The 21,795-nt window shown below is 39.9% G+C and overlaps 3 protein-coding genes across 3 annotated transcripts in view; all 3 read right to left on the reverse strand.

The window, feature by feature from the left end:
• Positions 1-2,077: 2,077 nt before the first annotated feature.
• foxc1a (forkhead box C1a) overlaps positions 2,078-21,795 on the reverse strand; it is a 47,283-nt gene continuing 27,565 nt past the window's right edge. The window contains 2 exon segments of the mRNA XM_034703993.1: positions 2,078-3,090; positions 3,093-4,057. Of these exon segments, the coding sequence (XP_034559884.1) occupies positions 2,528-3,090; positions 3,093-3,957 (1,428 nt within the window). The 5' untranslated portion in view covers positions 3,958-4,057 and the 3' untranslated portion in view covers positions 2,078-2,527.
• foxf2a (forkhead box F2a) lies at positions 12,413-16,308 on the reverse strand. The gene is made up of 2 exons (XM_034703994.1): positions 14,484-16,308; positions 12,413-12,997 (listed from the first exon to the last, which is right to left on the reverse strand). The coding sequence occupies exons 1-2, from the start codon at positions 15,412-15,414 to the stop codon at positions 12,822-12,824; spliced, it is 1,107 nt and encodes a 368-aa protein (XP_034559885.1). The 5' UTR covers positions 15,415-16,308; the 3' UTR covers positions 12,413-12,821.
• Positions 17,942-21,236, reverse strand: foxq1a (forkhead box Q1a). The gene has a single exon (XM_034703995.1). It carries the CDS (start codon positions 19,012-19,014, stop codon positions 18,217-18,219), a length of 798 nt encoding a protein of 265 aa, XP_034559886.1. The 5' UTR covers positions 19,015-21,236; the 3' UTR covers positions 17,942-18,216.

Here is a 21,795-nt window from a genome sequence, read left to right on the forward strand (position 1 = left end):
TTGAGGGTGCTCTGGCGGTCGACATCCTCCTCATTGACCTCCTTCTCCCTCTCTGCATTTTCCGTCTCATGAAAAACGATTCCACGTCTCTGATTGAATTTTATTCCTTCCTGACCTGCTCGTTTCTGTGAGGGCGCCATCAATCTTTGGACTAACACGACGTTTGTTTATTAGGCCCCAACTTGGGAAAGTATCTCATGACTTTTAGCATTCGGCGCAATCGGGGAAGTTTGGAGACGCAGCATTTCACTGTGGTTAGACTGAACAATTGGAACATTTTCTGTTTTGTTTTTTTGCTGTTTGTTCTTTGTTCACAAGTATAAAACATGTATACACGCAGCTTGCAGCGACTCATTCGTGTTTTGTATGGTCTTAGTATTACCGCTGTCGTTCATTATCTACATTTATGATAATGCTAATAAAAATATCAGATATAAAACCATCCAAAGTCACTTGATTCTGCAAAAATCCCACTTTTGCACGTATTGTAGTTTTCCAAAAGACTTATGAGAGTTGTTCAGCAGTATGTTCTGACTTCAGTCTGGCAAAGTCTGTGGGACATGCTGGCCTCCACTCTTCCTCTATTAGAAAAAACGTTGTACCCAAAGAGGTTAAAGACTTTGAAACAAAAAACAGCTCAACTCAAAATACAAACGTGAACGTTTTAGTAATAAGTTGTAATTTTTATAAGTAATATTTCATTTATTGATCGGTTTCTTTAAGTTTTACAGCTTTATTCAAAAACATGTAACAAATCTGTCTCTCTTGAAGATGAGTAAAAATCTACTCCATAAAAAATAAATTATAATTATTATTATTGATATCATAATTGTTATTATTATTATTATTATTATTATTATTATTATTATTATTATTATTATTATTGTTTTGTTGTTTTCTTTTTACGCACAGCTGCCATGCGTAATCTATACGCACACGGTAATCTGTCCAAAGAAATACTAATTTAACATTTTCCTAATTGGAAATATTAATTTCAATGTTAATAAAACATCTGTATGTGATTTTATTTTTAATTGGAATTCTACAAATAAATAATACAATTCAATAGAAAACAATACACAGCTGGATTCAACTTTGATCATCAGCACAACAGACGTGCCGTTTGATTCTCGAGAATTTCACTTTTTTGCGTCATCATGAAAAATAATTGCTAGTTTGAAATAACTTTTGAGTGTCTACTGAACGTGACTGAAAAGAATGTCTCTCATTCATTGATGTCACTGAAGGAAAATAAACCAAACGGCCTTTAAAGGAAAAACTTCAAACTAGGATTATAATCAATCATCATTCCGACATTTCGAGCACGCGAAGCTGATTTAATATCCACTCATTGCGGCAAATAAATACTCACAAACTAACGTGAGTTACGTAAAATAATAAAACGTGACGATCGTAGTTGTCTCCGTTCACGTCAGCGTCGTGTCAGACTGGTGAGAATTCAAACATCAGACATAAAGTGACAACAACACTATCTTTGGCATGTGTGGTATGATATTAAGTAAGCAGAGGTATGCGCCAGTAAACACACAACGCGCTCCAAAACAAAGTAGTGCTGCTGTGTGCAGGCTGGCTCCAGGTCTGCAGGCCTCAGGTCAACATCAGCTCGTATAAATGCCCCAATATTTCTTATATGACTGTAAAAATACACGCAGAAATTTAGATATCAACATAAAAAAGCTTTTCAATAAATGCTTCCCCATAGAAGTTTTCTGCTTGGATGTACGCACGCAGCTGGATAAAGAAAAAAAAACTTTTTGCCTCAATATGTCTTTCACATTTCCTAAAAAGCATTTCCTCCTTTGAAGATGAGAGAAGGGGGAGTAGTTTTAGGGAATTTCTGAGTAAATATATATTGTTGTTCCTACTGTAAGAGTTAAAATGTTCAGATTAAAATTTGTGCAGCATATTATTAATAACTCTTACTTTTACGCATACCATAAAAACCAAAAATAAATACCCAGAGGGAAATTAAAAAACTTCGATTTAAAATATGTAGCCTGAATTTCACATCTGCAAGAAACGAGGCGTAAGTTTAAACTCACATAACATGACAATTTATTAAACAAACAAACAAATCCTTCAAAATACTTTTCAACAAAGGAAGAATCTTTGAAATAGTACGGCGATATACACGTTCCTTTTTTCCTTACTTTTATAATGGAACAGATTTTTTAGGACACTTAAGGCAATTCAATTTTTAGAAACACTTTTTTAGGTGTTTGGTCCATAATATCCGGCTACATTTTTAGAAATAAATTACTATATGCAATTTACACGTCCATGAAAACTGTCATATCTTTAACATATCATATAATAAAAGGCACAAAAGCGAAGAGAGACTTACGTGTTATTGCAGTAACACTGTTCTTTAGAAAAAAACATCAAGTCTTTTCTGTGTTTGTTTTCTGTCTCATTATAAGTCCATGGGGGGAAATGTTGGATTTTACTGAAAGAGTTCAAACACCTTGAGGGAAATACTGAGCCTGTTTTTGTTGTTGTTTGTTGGTCAGAACTTGCTGCAGTCGTATACGAAAGCTCCTGAAGTGCGATAGATGGATTGGCTCGGTGGGAATGACATCTGACAGCTGTTATTCCCATTCACCGGCGAGTTATTCAAGCCAATTCTCTGGGACTCGAACATCTCTCGGACTGAGTGGAAGTTCTGCTGCTGCGCCGTGGGGTACGTCGCACCAAGATGGCCCAGGTCCCCGGCCTGGTTGAGGTACCATGAGGTCAGCCTCCCTTGGTGGGCATGGTGGCCCTCCTGCGCGGAGTTCAGGTTCGCGTGGCTCAGGGAGGACGAGGTGGTGGTGACTGAGTAATCTGGCAACGTTTCGTCCACGGTGGTGCTCGGAGCCAGGTGGCCCGACCTGTCCCCGGCGTACAAACTCATGGCTTGCATGTTACAATGATAGGTGGCGTTGGAGGTAGTGGAGATGGAGTTTTGGGTGCAGGGGGAACTATACACAGATGTCTGACTTGGAGAATAGTTCAAGGACAAAGACGGAGTAATACCTGTCCTGGTGGGGGCACTGAGGCCGGATGAGAGCTCTGTGGCCCCTTGTGGAGACCCCGGAGGCTGGTCATGATGTTGTCCACGCTGAAGCCCTGCGTTGAGGCCTGGCCGTGGTGCTGGTGGTGTTCGGAGCTGTCCAAACCAATGGATCTATTGGAGGGGATACTGTGAGGACTACCGCTGGACATGCTGCTGCTGCTGTCCGGGCTCTCGATTTTGGGCACAGTGCTCAGAGAGGGCGAGTCGGCCTGCGGAGGCGTGACTGTCCCGTTCTCAGTCTTAATATCCTGGATCCTCACAGGCTTGGAGCCCTGCACCGGCTGCTCCTGATCCCGGCCTCCCTGCTGCCTCTGCGGCGTGACATCCTTCTGCAGCCGCTCCTCTTTCTCCTTCAGCACGTCCTTCTTCTTGAACCGCCGCCTCCTCCTCAGGAAGCTCCAGTTTTCGAACATGTTGTAAGAGTCCGGGTCGAGGGTCCAGTAGCTGCCTTTACCAGGTTTTTTATCATCGCGGGGCACTTTGACAAAACACTCATTGAGGGACAGGTTGTGTCTAATGCTGTTCTGCCAGCCTTGCTTGTTGTCTCGGTAGAATGGAAACCTCTCCATGATGAACTGGTAAATCCCATTCAGGGTCACCTTCTTGTCAGGCGAGTTTTGGATAGCCATGGTGATGAGCGCGATGTAGCTATAAGGGGGTTTCACCATATCCTTAGGCTGAGGTTGAGGGGTGTACGGGCCGTACGCGCGCGCCATGCTGGCAGGGTATTGATCATGGGCCGCGTGAGAATACATGTTCATAGGTGCTGGCATCCCGGAGTATCCTCCACCAGCTGCGGCCCTGTAGTAGCTCGGGTCGCTGCTGATGTACGGCACGACGCCCAGAGAGTTCGGACTGGAGACGGAGTAGCGAGCCTGCATGTTTTCGGCAAGAACAGCTCCAAATTACGCACACGAAGAGCTCCACTTTTCCCTCCTCGGACTTCTGAAGGCGCACAAATCACAGCTCCTCCACTGCGCACTTAGAAGGAAAAAGAGGAAAAGTCTCAACAACAGTGCAACGTGCCGGATCTCAGCTGTGGTTTAAGCCGTCCCCATGTCTGCGTCTCTGTGAAACACACATTGAAAAGGTTCTGAAACTTTGGATATCCGTCACCACGGGACTTTGCGCAGTTAAATTCTTTCCTCCTTTTTGCTGCGTCTGGAGCTCCTCCCATAAAGTGCGCGAGCTGTCCAATGAGGAGTCAGGCAGTGCAGAGGGAGCAGAGAGCTCCTGGCCACACTCATGGCTTTTTTTTAAGTCAAACGAGAGAGAGGAGGTGTCGGCAACTCCCAGCCCACTCCAGCCAGGACTTCAGACGTGACAGAGCAGCTCACACATGTGCGCAATCAGAGCGTGGAGAGCAAATTCCCTCACACTTTGTTACAGAAAACCATCCTCTAGTAGGCCTATTGATTTCTTAATACAATACAAACTGACGAGTTATGTGTCAAATTAAAAAGTAAAATATGATAACAGAGATATGGATATTGTGACCTAAAATATGAATCTGCAATTTCTCCAAAATGGGAAAATTACGCAAAACAATACAGTGAATTAATCTGGCTTTCGCTTCTATTATTAACCTGAGTGATTACACCATCTCTCCACTTTTAGATCTATTTTTATATCGGCCAATAGTGAAACAAATGGCCTCATTTACGCACAGCTTTAACGCATGTAAAAGCGCATTTTTATTAGCTAAAAGACTTGACTGCAGCAGCAGGTCACTCTGAGATCAAAGCCTTACATCTTTGACAGTGGGCGGTTAAGTGAGATCTCTATACATCGGGAATTAAAAGACAGTTTGGGCTGCGAGGTGTGAGAGTTTATTCAAAGTAAAAAGGATTCAAAGACGGGGCACCAAATGGGGTGACCATGACACCTTACATAAGCGCTTTTCAGCAAAATGTTTGAATATGTGATGTGGTGTTAAAGGGGGAGTTTTTATTGTCACGCAAACAGGATGCATGAATAAGTTAAAAACCTCATCGTTAATGTTAGAAAAGAAGTTCGTGGGAGTTTTGAGAGGTGTTTCGTGACAGACAACTCAGTGTACTTAATTTTAAGGTTGATGTGAAATAGAAGCAGATTTTGACTAAAGATAGTGAAACGTCTAATTAAGCAGAACCATGAGGCCTCTGTGGGCCTTTCTCCCTGCTGTCCAAGGCGACAGTGCATGAAATTGTGAATGGTCACTGTGAGGCAAAGTTACAGTCCCAATATCGCGGTAATCCTCCGCAGGTCGTCTTAATTAAAGGTCCGTGCAGTGGCCTGCTGCTCGGCCGGTTTCTCCTTACATGGACCCGGGCATGAACTTTTTCCACCGCCCCGGGCTGTTTACTCAACTCACGACAGACTTTTGACTTAATACCGCAGCCTGCCCACCCAGCCCTCCTTAAATCTTCATTATTTAAGGTTTCCACGAGTGGAACCACAGCGACACACATGAATGGATGTGGAGATAATAAACGAAACAACAGAAACAAACAATTGACCTTTTAATCACTGCAATTAAGACCCACATTATTGTTGATTTGCATGTTTTGGTGATGTCGGCATGTGTTGTGATAGTATTAAAATGGTAAAATGTAATGTGAATAATGGCATCTGCAACATTTAATTTTCCCCTATTTGGTTTTCTTTTCTTTTTCTTAAAACAACAGGCATCAACCAAGGGGAAAAATGCATATAAATATATTGACTTTATAGTAGGTACATGGGCCGGTTAAAATAACTGTAGCCAAGGTAATAACGGAATCTGACTAGAAGAATGATATTCACTTAAAAAAGACATGTGAAAACAAAAATCAGACTTTGGTTTAAAGGGTGGAGAGATGGATGAATATAATGATATCTATGATTTTGGCTCCCTCTAGTGTTCACGTAGGCAAACATTCTGCAAGATATCACTTCTCTGTCACTATTCATTATACAGAGATAATAAATTGTAGCTTAATATGAGTGTATAATTTATTATTATTATCGTTATGACACAATCTTCAAACTTACCTTTCTATCAAGATGCTACATCTAAGATTAACTGTGCTTTGTTTTAACGTAGGCCTATTTATGTATATGTATGTTTTTATTTTTTCTTATTTAAATAGAACAGCCGAGGAAAGACGGGAAATGTGGATATCAGAGACTGTGGAATGACATACAGCAGAGGGTCGTGCAGGACTCGAACCAGCGACCGCTAAGGACTCTACCCTCAGTGCATAGGGCGCGCGCTTATTTTCTACTTTTGCTGACTTGAAGCTATAAGTAACATTGTACACACTATTGATATCATAGACTGTAAATAAAAAGATTGATATTCATATACTTGTGTCTGTCGAAGTTGACTCCAGCAGGCAAAGAGGTGGCAGGACATTAGTATGACACTACAGCCACCTACCGGTCAATTCCAGTATTACAGTCTGACGCCAGCACCACTCAGAATCAGAATCAGCTTTATTGGCCAGGTATGCTTGAACACACAAGGAATTTGACTTAGGTAAACTGTGCTCTCTTTGTACAAGGCATAAGAATAAGACATACAAATAAAAATAAAATAAAAATAATAACAATAACATCAGCTATAAATACAAAAGAACAACAAACTCTCACTCATACCCAGTCTGTCATGGCACAACTAGTAATGTGACAAGACATACCAGTTAACAGAGAAGGATAACCATGACTTTGGAATTTAAAATGCATTACCAATAACATAACTAGTAGAAAAATCAAGTGTAATAATACAAGAAGACATATACTCAGAGAGCTGCAGTTAACTGACAATTTAAATATGTTTTTACCTTTTAACTTGGTACACAAGTGTCATAAACATGTGATGTACTATATTTAATTTTAAAGACAAACTATCCCATTGTCTTTCTTACATTCTGCCATATTTGGCAGAGAAAGTATATGTGGGTCTATGTAATGTATAAAGCATTGTACTGGTGAAGTAGTCTAAATCAGGGGTTCCCAAAGTATGGGTCGGGAATCCCTGGGGGGTCATGAGACACAAATGGATGAGATGTCTTCCAGTATTTTTTTTTTTTTAAGATATCTAAAAAATAGAACATTTTACCCATTATGGTAAAATATATCAACAAAAATAGTAGCTAACATTGAAATAAAACCTTGAAAATAGAAAATGTAATGAGTTTTCTGCCTTTCTTTTTGTCAGATGACTCCTAAGTTTAGGGTTAGTGAACAGTTAATTATCAAAAGCATCAGTAGCAGTAGGTTAATTCATAACGGCACAGGAAACACAGCCACATGCTCATATAGGTAGGCAAATTTTCTGCAGAACAGATAAATGAAGCCACATTAAATCACTTTGAGGTACAGTGGGGGTCGCTAGTCTTTGGCACCTATATTTTGGAGTCACAGACTGAAAAATTTGGGAACCCCTGGTCTAAATCAAGCACTTGTTTCCAACATTTTACTGTGATGATGTTTCAAAATTCTTGGTTATTTCATAATTTATAATTGCTAATGCATAATGTGTGAAGATTACTGTTTTGTTTGTTATATGTGAGTCTGCCCTAGCCCTGTGATTTATCGAATATATCATGACTTTGTTGGTTATACTTTCAGATATTCATCTAAACTGGCTTTCAAATGGTCTAAGATTTATTGCCAAGAAACATTGTTACAACAAAGAAATAATCTACCAAACACAAATGTCCTTACTTTTTGTGCTATGTTTGTCTCAGGGTCTTCTCATCATTCTTCCAGTTAAACAAAACTTACCATTTTGTCAAACAGGTCATTACTTACTCGTCTACAACTGCATTTTTTTTAACCAACATCCTCTGCTTCCTTGTCTTAGTCAGAGGGGAAACAAATTATGGTAATGAGGAGGAATTATCTCTTTACAAAACAGTGATGAAAACAGGATTTTGTAAGCACTTCTCTGATTATTTGCTCACATTTAAAGTATAAGGATCTCATTCGGTCGAGGCAGATGGCTGTCTAACATGAGTCTGGTTCTGCTCAAGGTTTCTGCCTGTGAAAAGGAAGATTTTCCTTGCCGCTGTAACTTGATAAGTGCTGCAAAGTGCTCTGTTCATGGTGGATTATAATCACATAATACAGAGTCCTATCTGTAAGATGGGACTGGATCTTATCCTGTCTTGATGTTGGGTCTTTGTTATTAATTTAACAGAGTACGGTCTAGACCTGCTCTGTTTGTAAAGCATCTTGGGATAACATTTGTTGTGATTTGGCTTTATTTAAATAAAGATTGATAAATTGAGATTGATCTGTTTTTTTAACTAATGTCTTACTAATTGTCAATATTTTACTTTTTATTTTGCATATTTTATTAAAGCTTGTGTTTTCTGACAAAATCATTTAGTCCTGTTTTCATTTGACAGTGAAATGTATCACTCACTGTGAACATTCACTGTTAAAAAGGTAAAAAAAGTTTTCCATCACAGTGCTGTTTAACATCTTGTCTGACACCTACCCCCTAGCAGCGGTTACAGGCATTATAGATTTTTTTTTTTCTTGATGATAACTGATGAAAAGAATCATAGATTTTCAAGGCTATAATGTTGAAAATGTATGAGAATCAAGTCGTAATCTTAGGAAAATAAAGTTGTACTTTTATGAGACAGAAGTTCTATTAAAGGTTATGGTTAATCTATCTGAAGGCTAAAACAACATGTAGGTTGATATCATAAGATAATCAAGCTGCCTGCATCAAAATGAAGAACATGGGCCATTAAGTTACACTCAACAGCTGAGGATGAGCAGTGTTTGGAGAAGCATGTACAGGCTGCCTATTAGCCTGCCCTACTCCAAAACAGACAGTTACCTGCACAATGGGTACAGAGTCCTGACACTGTGGTGCTGATAAAAGATTGGATATTGAGTTACTTGTTAAACTTATACTTGGATATAATTCCACAAGATGCTTCCCTGTTTTAGTTCAGGTGGCTGCAGGCTGCTCGATTGATCTATCCATTCAAAATAACATACAGGTTAAGTTTAGACCAAAACTTTTAGTTTATTCCTATGAATTTACAACTTTAATCTCAAAATCACAAGTTTTTCTATACAGTGGCACTACTGCACTGTTGTAGTTTTAAGCTTTGCTCTCTTAGATTAACTTCTTCCGTCAGAATTATCAGGGAAAATATAGCAAGCGAAATATTCGGTTTGTTATGCAAATTCCACATAGTAATGATTGAAAACCAATGATGCTGCATTATCACTGTATTATCCTGATTCTATTAATTTTTTTTTTCTAATTTTCATATGCTTTTATTTTATGTACAGGTGATGATTAGAATACCATGAAAAAGTTAAATATGTTTCCATCAGTCATTTAAGAAAGTGAAAATGTAATATATTCTACTCATTACATGAAAAAGTTTAAAGTCTGGATTATTTTTTTCAATTTGAATTTTGATGATTAAGTCCTATAGATTAAAAAAAATGTAAAATTACAGATCTGAATATATTTTCTAAAAATCATTTTTAGTTTCAGTTAATCACTATTCAAACAGAATAAATACGGTGTATATCTTGATCTAGTTCAGATCATGCAACCATGATCATGAGAGAAACCACTGACTTGACAGTTGTCCAAAAGACAATCATCAACACCCTCAACATGGATAGTAAAACAAAGAAGGTTATTGCTGAAAATACTGGCTGCTACAGAGTGCTGTGTCAAAGCATGTTAATGGAAGCTCGACTGGAAATAAAGGTTCTGGCAGGAAAAGATGCACATGCAAAGGGATGACTGCAGCCACGAGAGGATTGTTAAGAAAGGTCAATTTAAGATCTTTGGAGAGCTTCACAAGGAGTGGACTGAGGCTGGCGTCAGTGCATCAAGAGCAAACACACACAGAATACATTAACTTAACTGTTGCTCAGTTGTGCAAAGTCCTCTTTTCAGATGAAAGTACATTTTGCATTTCATTTGAAACTATAGGTCCTAGAGTCTGGAGGAAGAGTGGAGAGACAGAATCAAAGGTGTTTGAAGTCCAGTTTGAAGTTTCCTCAGTCAGTGATGATTTGGTGTGACATGTTATCTATGGTGTTGGTCCACTGTGTCTTATCAAGTCTAAAGTTAAGGCAGCCATCTAACAAAAGATTTCAGAGCACTTCATACTTCCATCTGCTGACAAGCTTTATGGAGATGCTGATTTCCTTTTTCAGGACCTGCCTACAGCGCCAAAACTCAAATGGTTTGCTGACCATGATATTACTGGTCTGACCCGAGCCCAATGAGAACCTAATATAGAGTCATATGTTTTATTCATTCTTTAAACTAGCCTACTGCCATAGTTAAAACTAAGGATGATGATGCTGACTGACTAAATCTATGTTCAATATTGTAGAGTTTTATAGTAATAGATATGCAACTCAACAACATTGCAAATCTCTTCCGGACCTGGACTCAATATGAGACATCAAATATGAGTTTGTGTTCAAAATAAGATAACTGATGTTTATCTGATGTTTGATGCCTCACATGAGATTTCAGTATCATCTAAATGTTTGTTTGTTTTTTTAAATGCCATGTGTGCTGGAGTAACAAGCAGCTGATCATCTTCATTCTTTAGGTTTTTAAGAAAACAAACTTTTATTTTGGTGGGATGCATAATATATCTGATCCTAGAGTTAAAAAAAAAAGTGGCATTAAATTTGTCTAGATTTTATTCAGGATAGCTTGATAGACCTGGGAATGGGATGATGGGTGAGTGGTTGTGGACTTGAATGCATCCACTGTGAAGAATCTGTATTCAAATATTACTACATATTATGCAGACTCTCTGTTTTGCATAACATTTCATAAGATCCCGCACTTTTTTTTTCGATGACGCAAGAGGCATCAATTCAAACAAAATAGCTTGTACTTTCAATGACCACGAGGTGGCAGTGTTGTCACGTGCAAACAATCAGGGTTGTACAGGCAGGTTAGTCATCCTATGGATGGTCACTGAACGTAGTTCTGACCTCTGGCTTACTCTAGAGCATATCAACTACCTGTAGTCACTTAAGTTTAATAATATAAACAGGCGTCTGAACAAAAAAGAAGTGCACTGAACTGATCCCAAGCCTCATGCACACAACTTTGACTCATTTTTAGGGTGTCTTCAGAAGTAAAAATGCACGCCTATTAGGGATGAGTACCTTTCACATTTGAACCGATACGATACCGATACCCGGTACCTGGGAATCAGTACCGGTACTAAACGGTACCAATTTTCGGTAATTTTGTGTGTGTTTATGTGGTAATAAATGTTTATTTGTTTAATAATAAAATCTCTTTTTTTTTTTATTTAACATATTTATTTCATTTAAAATAAAATAAACAGAAAAAGAATTATATAGGTGATTATATATATTAGCTGACAAGTGCTCGTGGCGTCTAATTGCTCTTTCGGGAGTTTATCAATGAACACACATGAATACCTGCGGACAGGAACAAGTCAGTTCTCCGTCTCTTTAAAAGCACAGGACACACAACTTACTTGTTGGGCATTCATGCACACAGGAACGGTGATAAACAGGGCAAGTACTCGGAGCGAGGGGGTCAGCCTCAACCATAGACTGTAAATAAAAACTAAACTTTAATCCACCTGCGGTTCTGCCTCGCGGTGAGTGCGCGCGCCCGTCAGCTGCAGGCTCCGTTTGGCGCGCTCCCGCGCAGATGCAGAGAGCAGAGACGTCCACCGGATCAGTCTCAAACTTTGTTACAGGGCGAAAATATGGAAAATCGCCTATTCTTCCACTCCCTCACAGTCACAAGGATGCATTCAGGTACCGAAACATTGTACCGTTTGATTTTACGTGAATCTCGGTTGTACCGACGTAATTCGGTCGGTACCTATAAAAGTACCGAATTCGGTACCCATTCCTAACGCCTATGAATACAAAACTACACCACATCCCTAACCTAATGCATGTCAGTGTTGTCGAGAAAAAAAAACTAAAATGTTTATTCTCAGAAAGCACCGACTGGACGATCACAGCTAAATACGATGACGCAGTCTCTTAATGTGCCTTGTAGAATTCAAAGGAGCGAGTCTTTTTTACCTTGAATAAAAAAAAGTAGGCCTATATACAAACTAAAAAGTAAATACATTTCAGATAAACAAAACATTTAGAAAAAAACTCTAAAGGGTCAGCAATTACGGGAAAATAATTGAATTCCGTAAAATATTAAACAAGCTGCACTTCTTAAGATGACCTCAGAACTTTATACGGTATTGTGTAATTCTAGGTTGTTAATAATAATAATAATAATAATAATAATAATAATAATAATAATGAAGAGAGCAAAAACCGCTGATATGAAAAGAAACATTTATTGCTTAGGACATTCAAAACTCGATTTTTCTCCTTTTCTCCAAAATAAAATAATTAATGGCTTGCTGCAGGAATTCTGCAACAACCTCAGGAAAATAAATGTAAGTGCATGAATACAGATGGATTGACGTGAACGTTTGCTATTTCATTCATTAACGATGTCAATATTGCTTAATTCATTGTGAGTTCGGTCATTCGCGTATACAGAGCATGGAGTGACAAGAAAATTGTTCCTCACGTTATACCAATCTTTAAAAAACTAACTTTTAATAAGTCTAATCTCACTGTGGAGAATTTTTACAGCCTCCACACTTTTCAATGAACAATAAAACACTTAAGTTTTCGCTGAAAATGAACTGCCACTTGTTGGTTGAAAGTGGCACATTCACTTTCACTCAGCTATGGTGGTCTGGTTTGGTCACATGACGCACGGCTTTACGTCCTGGTAGACGCTCTGGTGATGATGGTGGAGCTGATGATAATACGATCCTCCGCTGCTGGAGTGATGAAAAGAAGAGATTCCGTTTAGGTTCAACACGAAGTCCTTCCTGTCACACACAGGAGCGGAGTGTCCGGAGTACCGAGACAGTCCCACTGCAAATAAACAGGACACAGCAGGTCAGACCAACACGTCAGTAATCCGGCATCTGGATTTGCTCATGTTAATTACCTTTAATACAAAAGAAAAATAAGCTTGTGTCCAATTTTGTTAACGCGAACAGTAGGCCTCAATTACATTTGTTTGCACCACTTCACATATTATACTGTGTATTTAACTCTAATCAATTTATGAACACTTAAAAAGGTTTCATGTATCAATAGGGGTGCCGAGAGGAATATTTGGCCCCATGAAAATATACCACATTGGGTCCCACCACTTCACTACATATCTAAGGGCCCGTTCAAGTCATGGGACCATCGACATGTCCTATTTTTTCTTCTCCATGCGGCCTTCTGTCTCATCAGCTTAATCAACGTTATCAATTAGGGATATCTAAGATTTCACTTATCTAGAAATTGTTGTTCATCTTCTCCGAGTAATATGAATGAATTTTGGTAAAGAATAAATGGATTATCATCGATATTAACCATCATGTCTGTTGGTACAAATGCTAATAGACAATATTAATATATACGTTTTTAAACAATAACCAATCAAGTCTTTAGCTGTAAATGCTAAAATAAATGCAAACACTTGGTGGTTTAAGTTTATTTTTGTTCCTCGTGCTGCAAATTTTCCTGGGGGAAAAATCTAAAGAATACATACTTTGTCACTTGGTGAAAACAGCCTAATTATTTGGTAATTATCGTAGCATATGATAGATTGATAACCACACATTATATTAAGGATTAAATAAAGTAATCATTAGAAGTGGAATTACAAATATGTCAAATTTAGAAGAATTGAAACATTATAAGCAATAAAACAATTAAACCTCAACTAATTTAAGGATTATTATATTTAATTTTAGAGGCCCCCAAGATGCACTAAAAAAATTTATAGTTCTCTCAAAATTCTGACTGCCTGATTGATGACATTTTCGTGTCTTTGTGTATTTGAACATCTTTTCTTAACATTCTACAACAAATACTGGACTATAAAGAAAGCTTGGTGAAAATGTTGAATCATAAAAAAATCTGTTTGAAAAAAATAGTAATATGTGTCACTTAATTAAGCACCCTTTACACAAAATTCAGTTACATCATAAAAAAATTAAACTGTGAAACAACAGTCAATCTCAGCAATTTATATTGAAGTGTGAGCTTGTTACAGGTGCATTTTACTACCTAGTTCTTTCTCTCTGATTTATTTACTGCTCATAAAATGCAACTTGGCCATAAAGTATAAAATCGCGCTAAATATTCCAGTTTAATAAGTGTTTATAGCATTTAATTGAACTGATGGCTGAATTTCGTATACAATTTGGCTTTACGCAAAGAGCACAGACTTGTGTTTTGGCTTACTAACTCATCTCTATCAGTTTAATATTTACTATGAAATTATTTTGTATGGGTGGTGTTAACACGAATTATATACAGGAATTCATAGAAATTAATGATAAAATGAATGAGATTATACCTGAAATGTCAGAGGAGTCTCGTGCGTTGTGATGCAGGTAGCCCTGCTCCAGAGAGTAAGAGGGCATCCCCGTGTGCAGAGAAGATGAAGAAGTGTTAGTGCCGGATGTCAGAGTCTGCTGTTTGATGTAAGAGGACATGCCAGGTGAGCTCCAGGGTGAGGCTGCATTTGCATACGCAGACTGACAGTCCAAAGAGCCCATCATGGCTGATGGGTTCTGCAGGGGGCTGCTGCTGCTGTCCGGGCAGTAGTCCGTGTTAGAGCCCCCCTGACACGCGGACATGTACGATGACCCGGAGCCTGACGACATGTGTGGGACGTGATGCCCTCCCCCGAGTCCGTCAAAGCCCCCTTGCACTGTACTACCCATCAGATCTAAGTTGTAGCTGTTGTGACATGCTAACGAGCCTGGAGGAGACTGGAAATCAAAGTTCTGTGGGAGCATGGACGCACCAAATCCGATACCGTTCATCATCCTGTACATGGGTTTCAGAGCCTGACATTTCCTCCTAAAACCGCGAGGTCTACGGCGAAAGGAGCCCTCCTCAAACATAAACTCACTGCCCGGATCTATGGTCCAGTAGTGCCCTTTCCCAGGTCTACCGAGTCCTTTTGGCAGCTTTATGAAACACTCGTTCAGGGAGAGATTGTGCCTGACGGAGTTCTTCCAGCCCTGATATGAACCCCTAAAGAAAGGGAAGCGGGCCTGCAGGAACTGATAAATCTCACTCAGAGTTAGCCTTTTGCTCGGTGAACTTTGGATTGCCATGACAATAAGGGCGATGTATGAGTAAGGGGGCTTTTCAGGGCGCCTCAAGCCGGAGTTTCCCTTTTTCCATTTGGTGGATGCAGCCTGCGCGCTCTCCATCACCGGCTGTGCGCTCAGAGGATCAGATGAATCCAAATGTTGCTTGGAGCACTCCGTCGTCATGGTTGCGCCTCTGTTGGGACCTTCTCTATCTGATTAACTAACTGTTCCCTTAATTCATATCTAATTAGTGGTTTATCTGTGCAATAATTAAAAGGTCAGTGTCCCTCTGTGTTGCTCTGCGCCTTACAAACGTGAAAATCAAGAAGCACCAACCGCTGTTCCTCCGTCCTCCCTCTGTCCATCGCTGCCAATAACTCCATAACTGAGAGAAACAAAGCTCCTCGACTTTCCTTGCGCATATCCACTCGGCCAAGTACAACCCGACCACCTATCAATTGTTAAATCTCTCCCTGCCCCGCTATCCCCCCAAATCCCTCCAAGAAATCGCCAGGAACTACTCCCTCCCCATCTGGCCACGAGCCAGACTAGAAGCCGGACACGGCGCAGCGGAGGAAGACAAATCTCCTCCCACGACCGACTTTCCAAAACACCTCGGAATGCATTTGTCACAGTTATATGATGGGGCCAGCTTACTAAACCATGACGAGTAAAGCGACAAAATGCGCATGAATTAAAAATATTTGGTCCTCTTGGTGTTTAATAGTTATTCATGAAGGTGTACAGGGAGTCCTGTAATGCTCATTTGTTGGGATCTGTTCAGGATTAGAACTCTGACATGAGCGGAAGCATGCTTTTTCCATCAGAGCGTGCCAACGTACCACACACAGCGCACAAGTATCAGTTTACCTCTGGGAGTCTGGATTTTATCCCCTGAGAAAAAAGACTTGATTAGAAACTCTAAATAAATCCACAAAGGATCCATATGGTTAAATATTTAAACTTTTTTGCAAAGTTTCCTGCAGTAAATATCATTTATGTGCGTTACGCACCGAGTTTTACGCACACCCATTGTCATTACAAAGTAAGTCACTACTAGAAGCACACGCACTGAAATTATTTCCCATGCACCAGCAGAGTTAAAACACAACCTACCAAGACTATCAGCCACATCAAACCCGTAACCCCGCTGCGCGCAGGATGCACAGCTGGTTTAAAGGAAATTTACTTTCTTGCTTCAGAAGAATAGGCCAACTTGGAAGACATTTCTTCCTATTGTGGATTTGGGTTGAGTTCACTCAGGATGCACCGTTTGTGCAAACCCTTTCCTGCGCATGTGCGGTGACTGGGGCGAGAGTTATTTGTAGTGCAGACAGAAAACATAAATACTGGATACCCCGATCCGGCAGCAACGACAATCATGGAAACTGGAAAATAAATACTCAGAAGAAGATGTCGTTTTTGCAGGCGACTGTGTATTATTATTATTAGTAGTAGTAGTAGTAGTAGTAGTAGTAGTAGTAGTAGTAGTAGTAGTGCAGGCCATGGCATGCTTCGGACGTTAATTTCTTTTAGTAGTAGTAAAGGAAATACAATTTTAAGAAATGGATAAAACAAAGGTTGCAAAAGTTAGCATTAACTTTTTTACATATATGAAAATAACCAAATGCAGCCCATCCCTGGCAGAGCTTTCAATGCATTCTGTGAGGTTGAGTCTCATGAACTCAAGCCTATATGTCAAGCGATTTTAACATTTAAAGCAAACACACATCTACCAGTAATTAATAATATCCATGGTGATTTTCCTCTTTAAAAATGTAGTCACACCAAGAAGAATCTAATTAGAGATACCCCAAACGTCATCCTTCATATGTGCGTGTCATTCTCAATATACAAATAACATCACATATCATATCCATGTTTTTTGGAGCATTCAATTTCAGCTATACTCATTGTCTTCCTTCCTAATCCAGAATTAATATTTTGGATATCTGCCATAATTCTTCCATGTGAAATGTAAAAACGTTCAAAATATCTATTATGTAATTTTGAATATCCAAAATACTTTATGAGTAAGAACAACTGGATTGGAGATTTCTGGAAGAAGACTTTATTTAGAACCCTAATTGCAGATATGGAGAATTTTCATTCCAGATAGAATGACACAGGAATGGCAAAAGTGACGTCATCTGCACAAGTTATAATGCCGTTCTGGATATCTAAAAATCCAAAAACGAGTCTCCATAGTCTCAACATCAAACTTGTTTTTTAAAGATATCCACAACGACATTCTTGCTATCCACAAATTTAATTTTAGACATTAAAACGTCATTCTTCCAAATTATGTAACCTTTTCCATTCATGAGCTTTCAATTTCAGATAGCCTATGCACAACGTCATTCTTTTTATCGGAATGAACATTTTTAATATCTGCAATCGAATTCTGACGTCATTTCTGCTTATAAGAATGCAGTAGTGGATATCTGAAATGACAACGGTGGACAGGAAGAATGACATTGTGGACATCTGAAATACTAATTTTACAAGCAGAGTTGAATGAAATATCTCTATAAAAACTACCATCAAGCTGTTGAAGGTTGAAATAGCTTGTTATACAGGCCCCGTCAATCATTATTGCACCTGACAGGTGCAGATGTGTCCAACAGGTGTCAGACGCAGCTCCATGAAAAACATGGCTCCTTTATTAATAATAATACAAAATTATTTAGGAATAACGAAACAGCAGACATTTATGAGTCATTGTTTTATTTCGTTGCAAAAAACTTTTTTTAAAGACAGAGAAAATAACAGCCAATGTGCGTGTTTTCAACATGTTTGTTATAGAGTCAACAACACTCATGGACAGTTCAATGTCACTGAAGAAAAACAAACATGCACAAAATGAAAACTCCGGTGGGAAATGAACAGAGGTATAGTCTAAAAGAGTGTAACACCGTGCCACCTCTGTCCACCATCAGTGCACATTGATGATTTTTAACCACCAAATGAAGTTCAGATTTCATTTTAATATCGCACACGTGTTTGCGAGAGCAGCGCAACGTCATAGGAGTCCACAGTACAGGGTGACTTGATGTATGAAAATGAGGCAGCAGGTGTATTTGAATAAGGCGTCATTAGTCCAGTGTAGCTCGGCCAGGTGTAGGCAGTGTGCATAAGTAAACGATCTCTGTTTGAGTCCCTCTCAAACGGCCTGCTGAGGATGCTGTCTATAGCAAACGAACTCGTAAACTTGATACATGAACCAGTCTTTGAGGCGGGCTCAGGCTGCTGAACGCTCTGCGGCTCCTCTGCCCTCTGCTCCTTCTTATCTATGCGCTTTCTCCTGCGCCGGAACACCCCATCGGCGAAGGTGTACTCGCTCTGAGGATTGAGCATCCAATAATTGTCCTTACCCCACGGTCTGGACGGGTCCCGGAGCACTTTTAGGAAACAGTCGTTAAGAGACAAGTTGTGCCGCACAGAGTTCCTCCAGCCGGTGTAGCTGCCTCTGAAGAACGGGAACTTTTTCATCAGATAGTCGTTAATTTCCGCCAGAGTGAGACGTCCAGTGGACGAGTCCCGGATAGCCATGGCGATGAGAGCAATGTAGGAGAAAGGGGGTTTAGGTCTCCGTGTGTACGGCTTGGACTTGGCGACAGCACATGGAGTTACAGGTGGAGGAGGGCTGTGGACCACGCAGTCCCCATCCGATCCCAGCTCCTCTTCCGCGGACAGGGGAGAGCGCACACTCCCCTCTGCGTAACTGAACATCTCCAGATGTTTCGTGTCGTAGTGGCCGCCACACAACACCTCCAACTTCATGCTTTCAGATTATTTGTCCTTTTGTGATTGTGATGAAATGTGAGTAAAGTCCGGATCTTTCGTGCGTCAAGACAACTTGAATCCAAAGAGGTCCTTTTGCTCCATCATACCTGTCAGTGTGCTGCAGCCCGTCTCACCTACACATGTGTGTGAGCTGCTGTTTATAGACGGCTCACCTCAGGACCAACCCAAGGGGGCGGAGTCACATGATTTGAAAACATTTGGAGAATCATCTTCAGTTTGCGTGCGCAAAAGTCATTATATTAAATAAACCTATGACCATAAAACATTCATATTGACACTGTAATATACTATCTAGCAAATTGGGTGATGGTGTGCACTGAAAACATTAAGTGCAGTTTTATTACCTGTCTCACCTGTGTAATGTGATCTGGCATACACCTTGGAACTATTTTACCTGAGACAAGCAGGTGGCGCATGTTTCCTTTGTATTTAAAGGTGTGGTGCCTGCAGGTATGAGACAGTATTATTTGTCACAGCATGAACTTTCCCTTCCTATAGAAAATATCAGCATCTCAATTATATATAAAAAAAAACACCCTAGCTTTCCTGGCTGGTTGTTATACTAAAAACAGATAAAGGAAAGATGCTGCCTGTGCCAACTTTGAAGCCCACATAGAAACCTTTGTTATGGTGTTTCTCTTTAAAACAAATAGAGAGCCTGGTGCTTCCTGTTGCTCAAGGCCAGCAGAGTGAATTCACCTAAAACAAATCACTTACTTTGGATCGTTTTCCTCTCATATGAACAGACTTCAATGTTTGGAAACTTTGGAAAAGGGGCAGATGTGACACTACAGAAGCAATGCAAGCACTATAGAAAGACTGCAGGTAACAGACAGATGCCTTTTAATGTCATGCACTTCATGTTCATTTAGCGCAGCTCCACATTCTTCTCCCACGTAAGTTCACCTGGCAGTCATGTTGAACTCAACAACCCATCTTTGTATAATTGCTGCTCTTACTTCCTGTTATCAAACCAAATCACTGCTTTCACTGGATGACAGTGTCATCGTCACCACAGACAAATGGGAAAAAAAACATCCTTGTTCACTGCATGGAATCTGCCGATGACATCACACCATAGCTGCTGATATGTTGTTACTGTGACGAGTGGTTTAACTTCTGTTTATGCAAACTGTACCTCTCAGGCCGCTCATGCGTGTAGGTTACACATGTTTGTGCTGCAGTGTGAATGTTTTGATCTGCAGGTAATGATCTGTTTGTGTAGTCTGTGACACCCAATCCAGGGTGAAGTCACTATTTCGAAAGGTGGCATGTAAGGGATGGATTTTTGTAAGCTCACCACACAATGACAGGAGCTCAAGTGGCTATGTATTCTTTCTGGTCAGTGAGTGTAGCAGCTTGTGAGGCCATCTTGTATACTTGTCTGGGTTTTGTGTGTGCATGTGCGTGCAATTTAATGTGCATCAGGAGCTTCTTGAAAAATATCTGGTAGTGTCTTGCAGGTGGAACAAAGAAGGAGTGTTTGTGGCTCATGTATTGCCAAATCTGAGAAAAATTGAAAATAAATGGTTACACATGACTACGGGTGCAGACTTTTGAGTTTGAAACCCTTTATTTATTACTTTTTTACTTTAATTTTTGGGCTTTTCAAGCCTTTATTCAGAGGGTAGGACTGTGGATACAGTAGGACACTGGGAAGAGAGTGGAGAATGACATGGCTGAAAGGGCCACCTTCTTTGAGAACTACAGTCTCTGCATATGTGGTGCATGATTTAATCTCTCATCCAAACCAGTGCCCCTCCATAGTTAACTTATTCACCTATTATCTGCAGTTACACTTGAGGATAAGTTAATATTTATTACTATTAAAGTGTGAGTAAAACATGAGGTTTATCAATTAATCATTAAACTACAGAACATAACTTTCGACATGTAACAGCAAATAAGGTTTCACAAATCCTGACACCAGGGGCGTGTCCAGGCTTCCTTGTTTTTTACTGGAGCACAATATGGTCACTGACTTTTGCAGGGCAGCATGAAGTATATCAGCACACACACAGGGATGACTTGCATATTAACCTTCTCTATCTCCTACCTAAATAGTGACAGGGATTACAAGCTAACAGAGATCGAGCAATCCTTTCTCCTCCTCTCACTTTCTTGATGCACTTGAGCAAATTGCAAGACTGAACATTAAGAGTTGTTGTGCCAATAATTGAGCAGATGCTGAAGCAGCTGTTGGCCACAGTAGGTCTGTAGTATGATTTTTTTTTTTTTTGTTAGCCCGAATACTAGCATGCTGGTATGACCAGGAAGACCTGGACAGACAAGCCTCAGACCAACAAAGACCATAATCATCAAGCAACTTCTCTATGAACTTCTCAGGCTAATCATCAGACCAGCTGATGGCGTCATGGACTGTCCTTTTCCCATTTGCTTTTTGCCAAATAGCCAATAATAGTTTAGGATTTTTGTGGTGGTCAATCCCATTTAAAAGGAGGGCCATGGCCAGTCCCTGTTCACCCCCTGGACCCGCACCTGGCACCCCAAAATGTGCTTTGAGTGACCCCTTATAACACGGTCTATGGCAGTTGTTCTCAAAGTGGGGTCCTGGGACCGCGTGGGGGTCCGTGAAATAATTTGAATAAATTCCTAATAAATTATAAAATTGTGCTGGGTCATTACAAAACAGCATACACCATTGTTATGATACCATTTGGTGGGAGGGATATGTGAGTCTTGCTACTGTTTATTTTCTGAAAGCGTTTAAGACCAATAACTTGAAAAGTATAAATG

Source organism: Notolabrus celidotus, chromosome 15 (assembly GCF_009762535.1).
Source record: "Notolabrus celidotus isolate fNotCel1 chromosome 15, fNotCel1.pri, whole genome shotgun sequence".
Lineage (NCBI taxonomy): Eukaryota > Metazoa > Chordata > Actinopteri > Labriformes > Labridae > Notolabrus > Notolabrus celidotus.

Bases quoted from the DNA above. Each gene is read 5' to 3' on its own strand.
- foxf2a (XM_034703994.1), bottom strand. From the start codon at position 15,414: ATGACGACGGAGTGCTCCAAGCAACATTTGGATTCATCTGATCCTCTG. The intron at 12,998-14,483 runs GTATAATCTCAT...GTTTATTTGCAG, and splicing joins AGACTCCTCTGACATTTCAG to TGGGACTGTCTCGGTACTCC.
- foxq1a (XM_034703995.1), bottom strand. From the start codon at position 19,014: ATGAAGTTGGAGGTGTTGTGTGGCGGCCACTACGACACGAAACATCTG.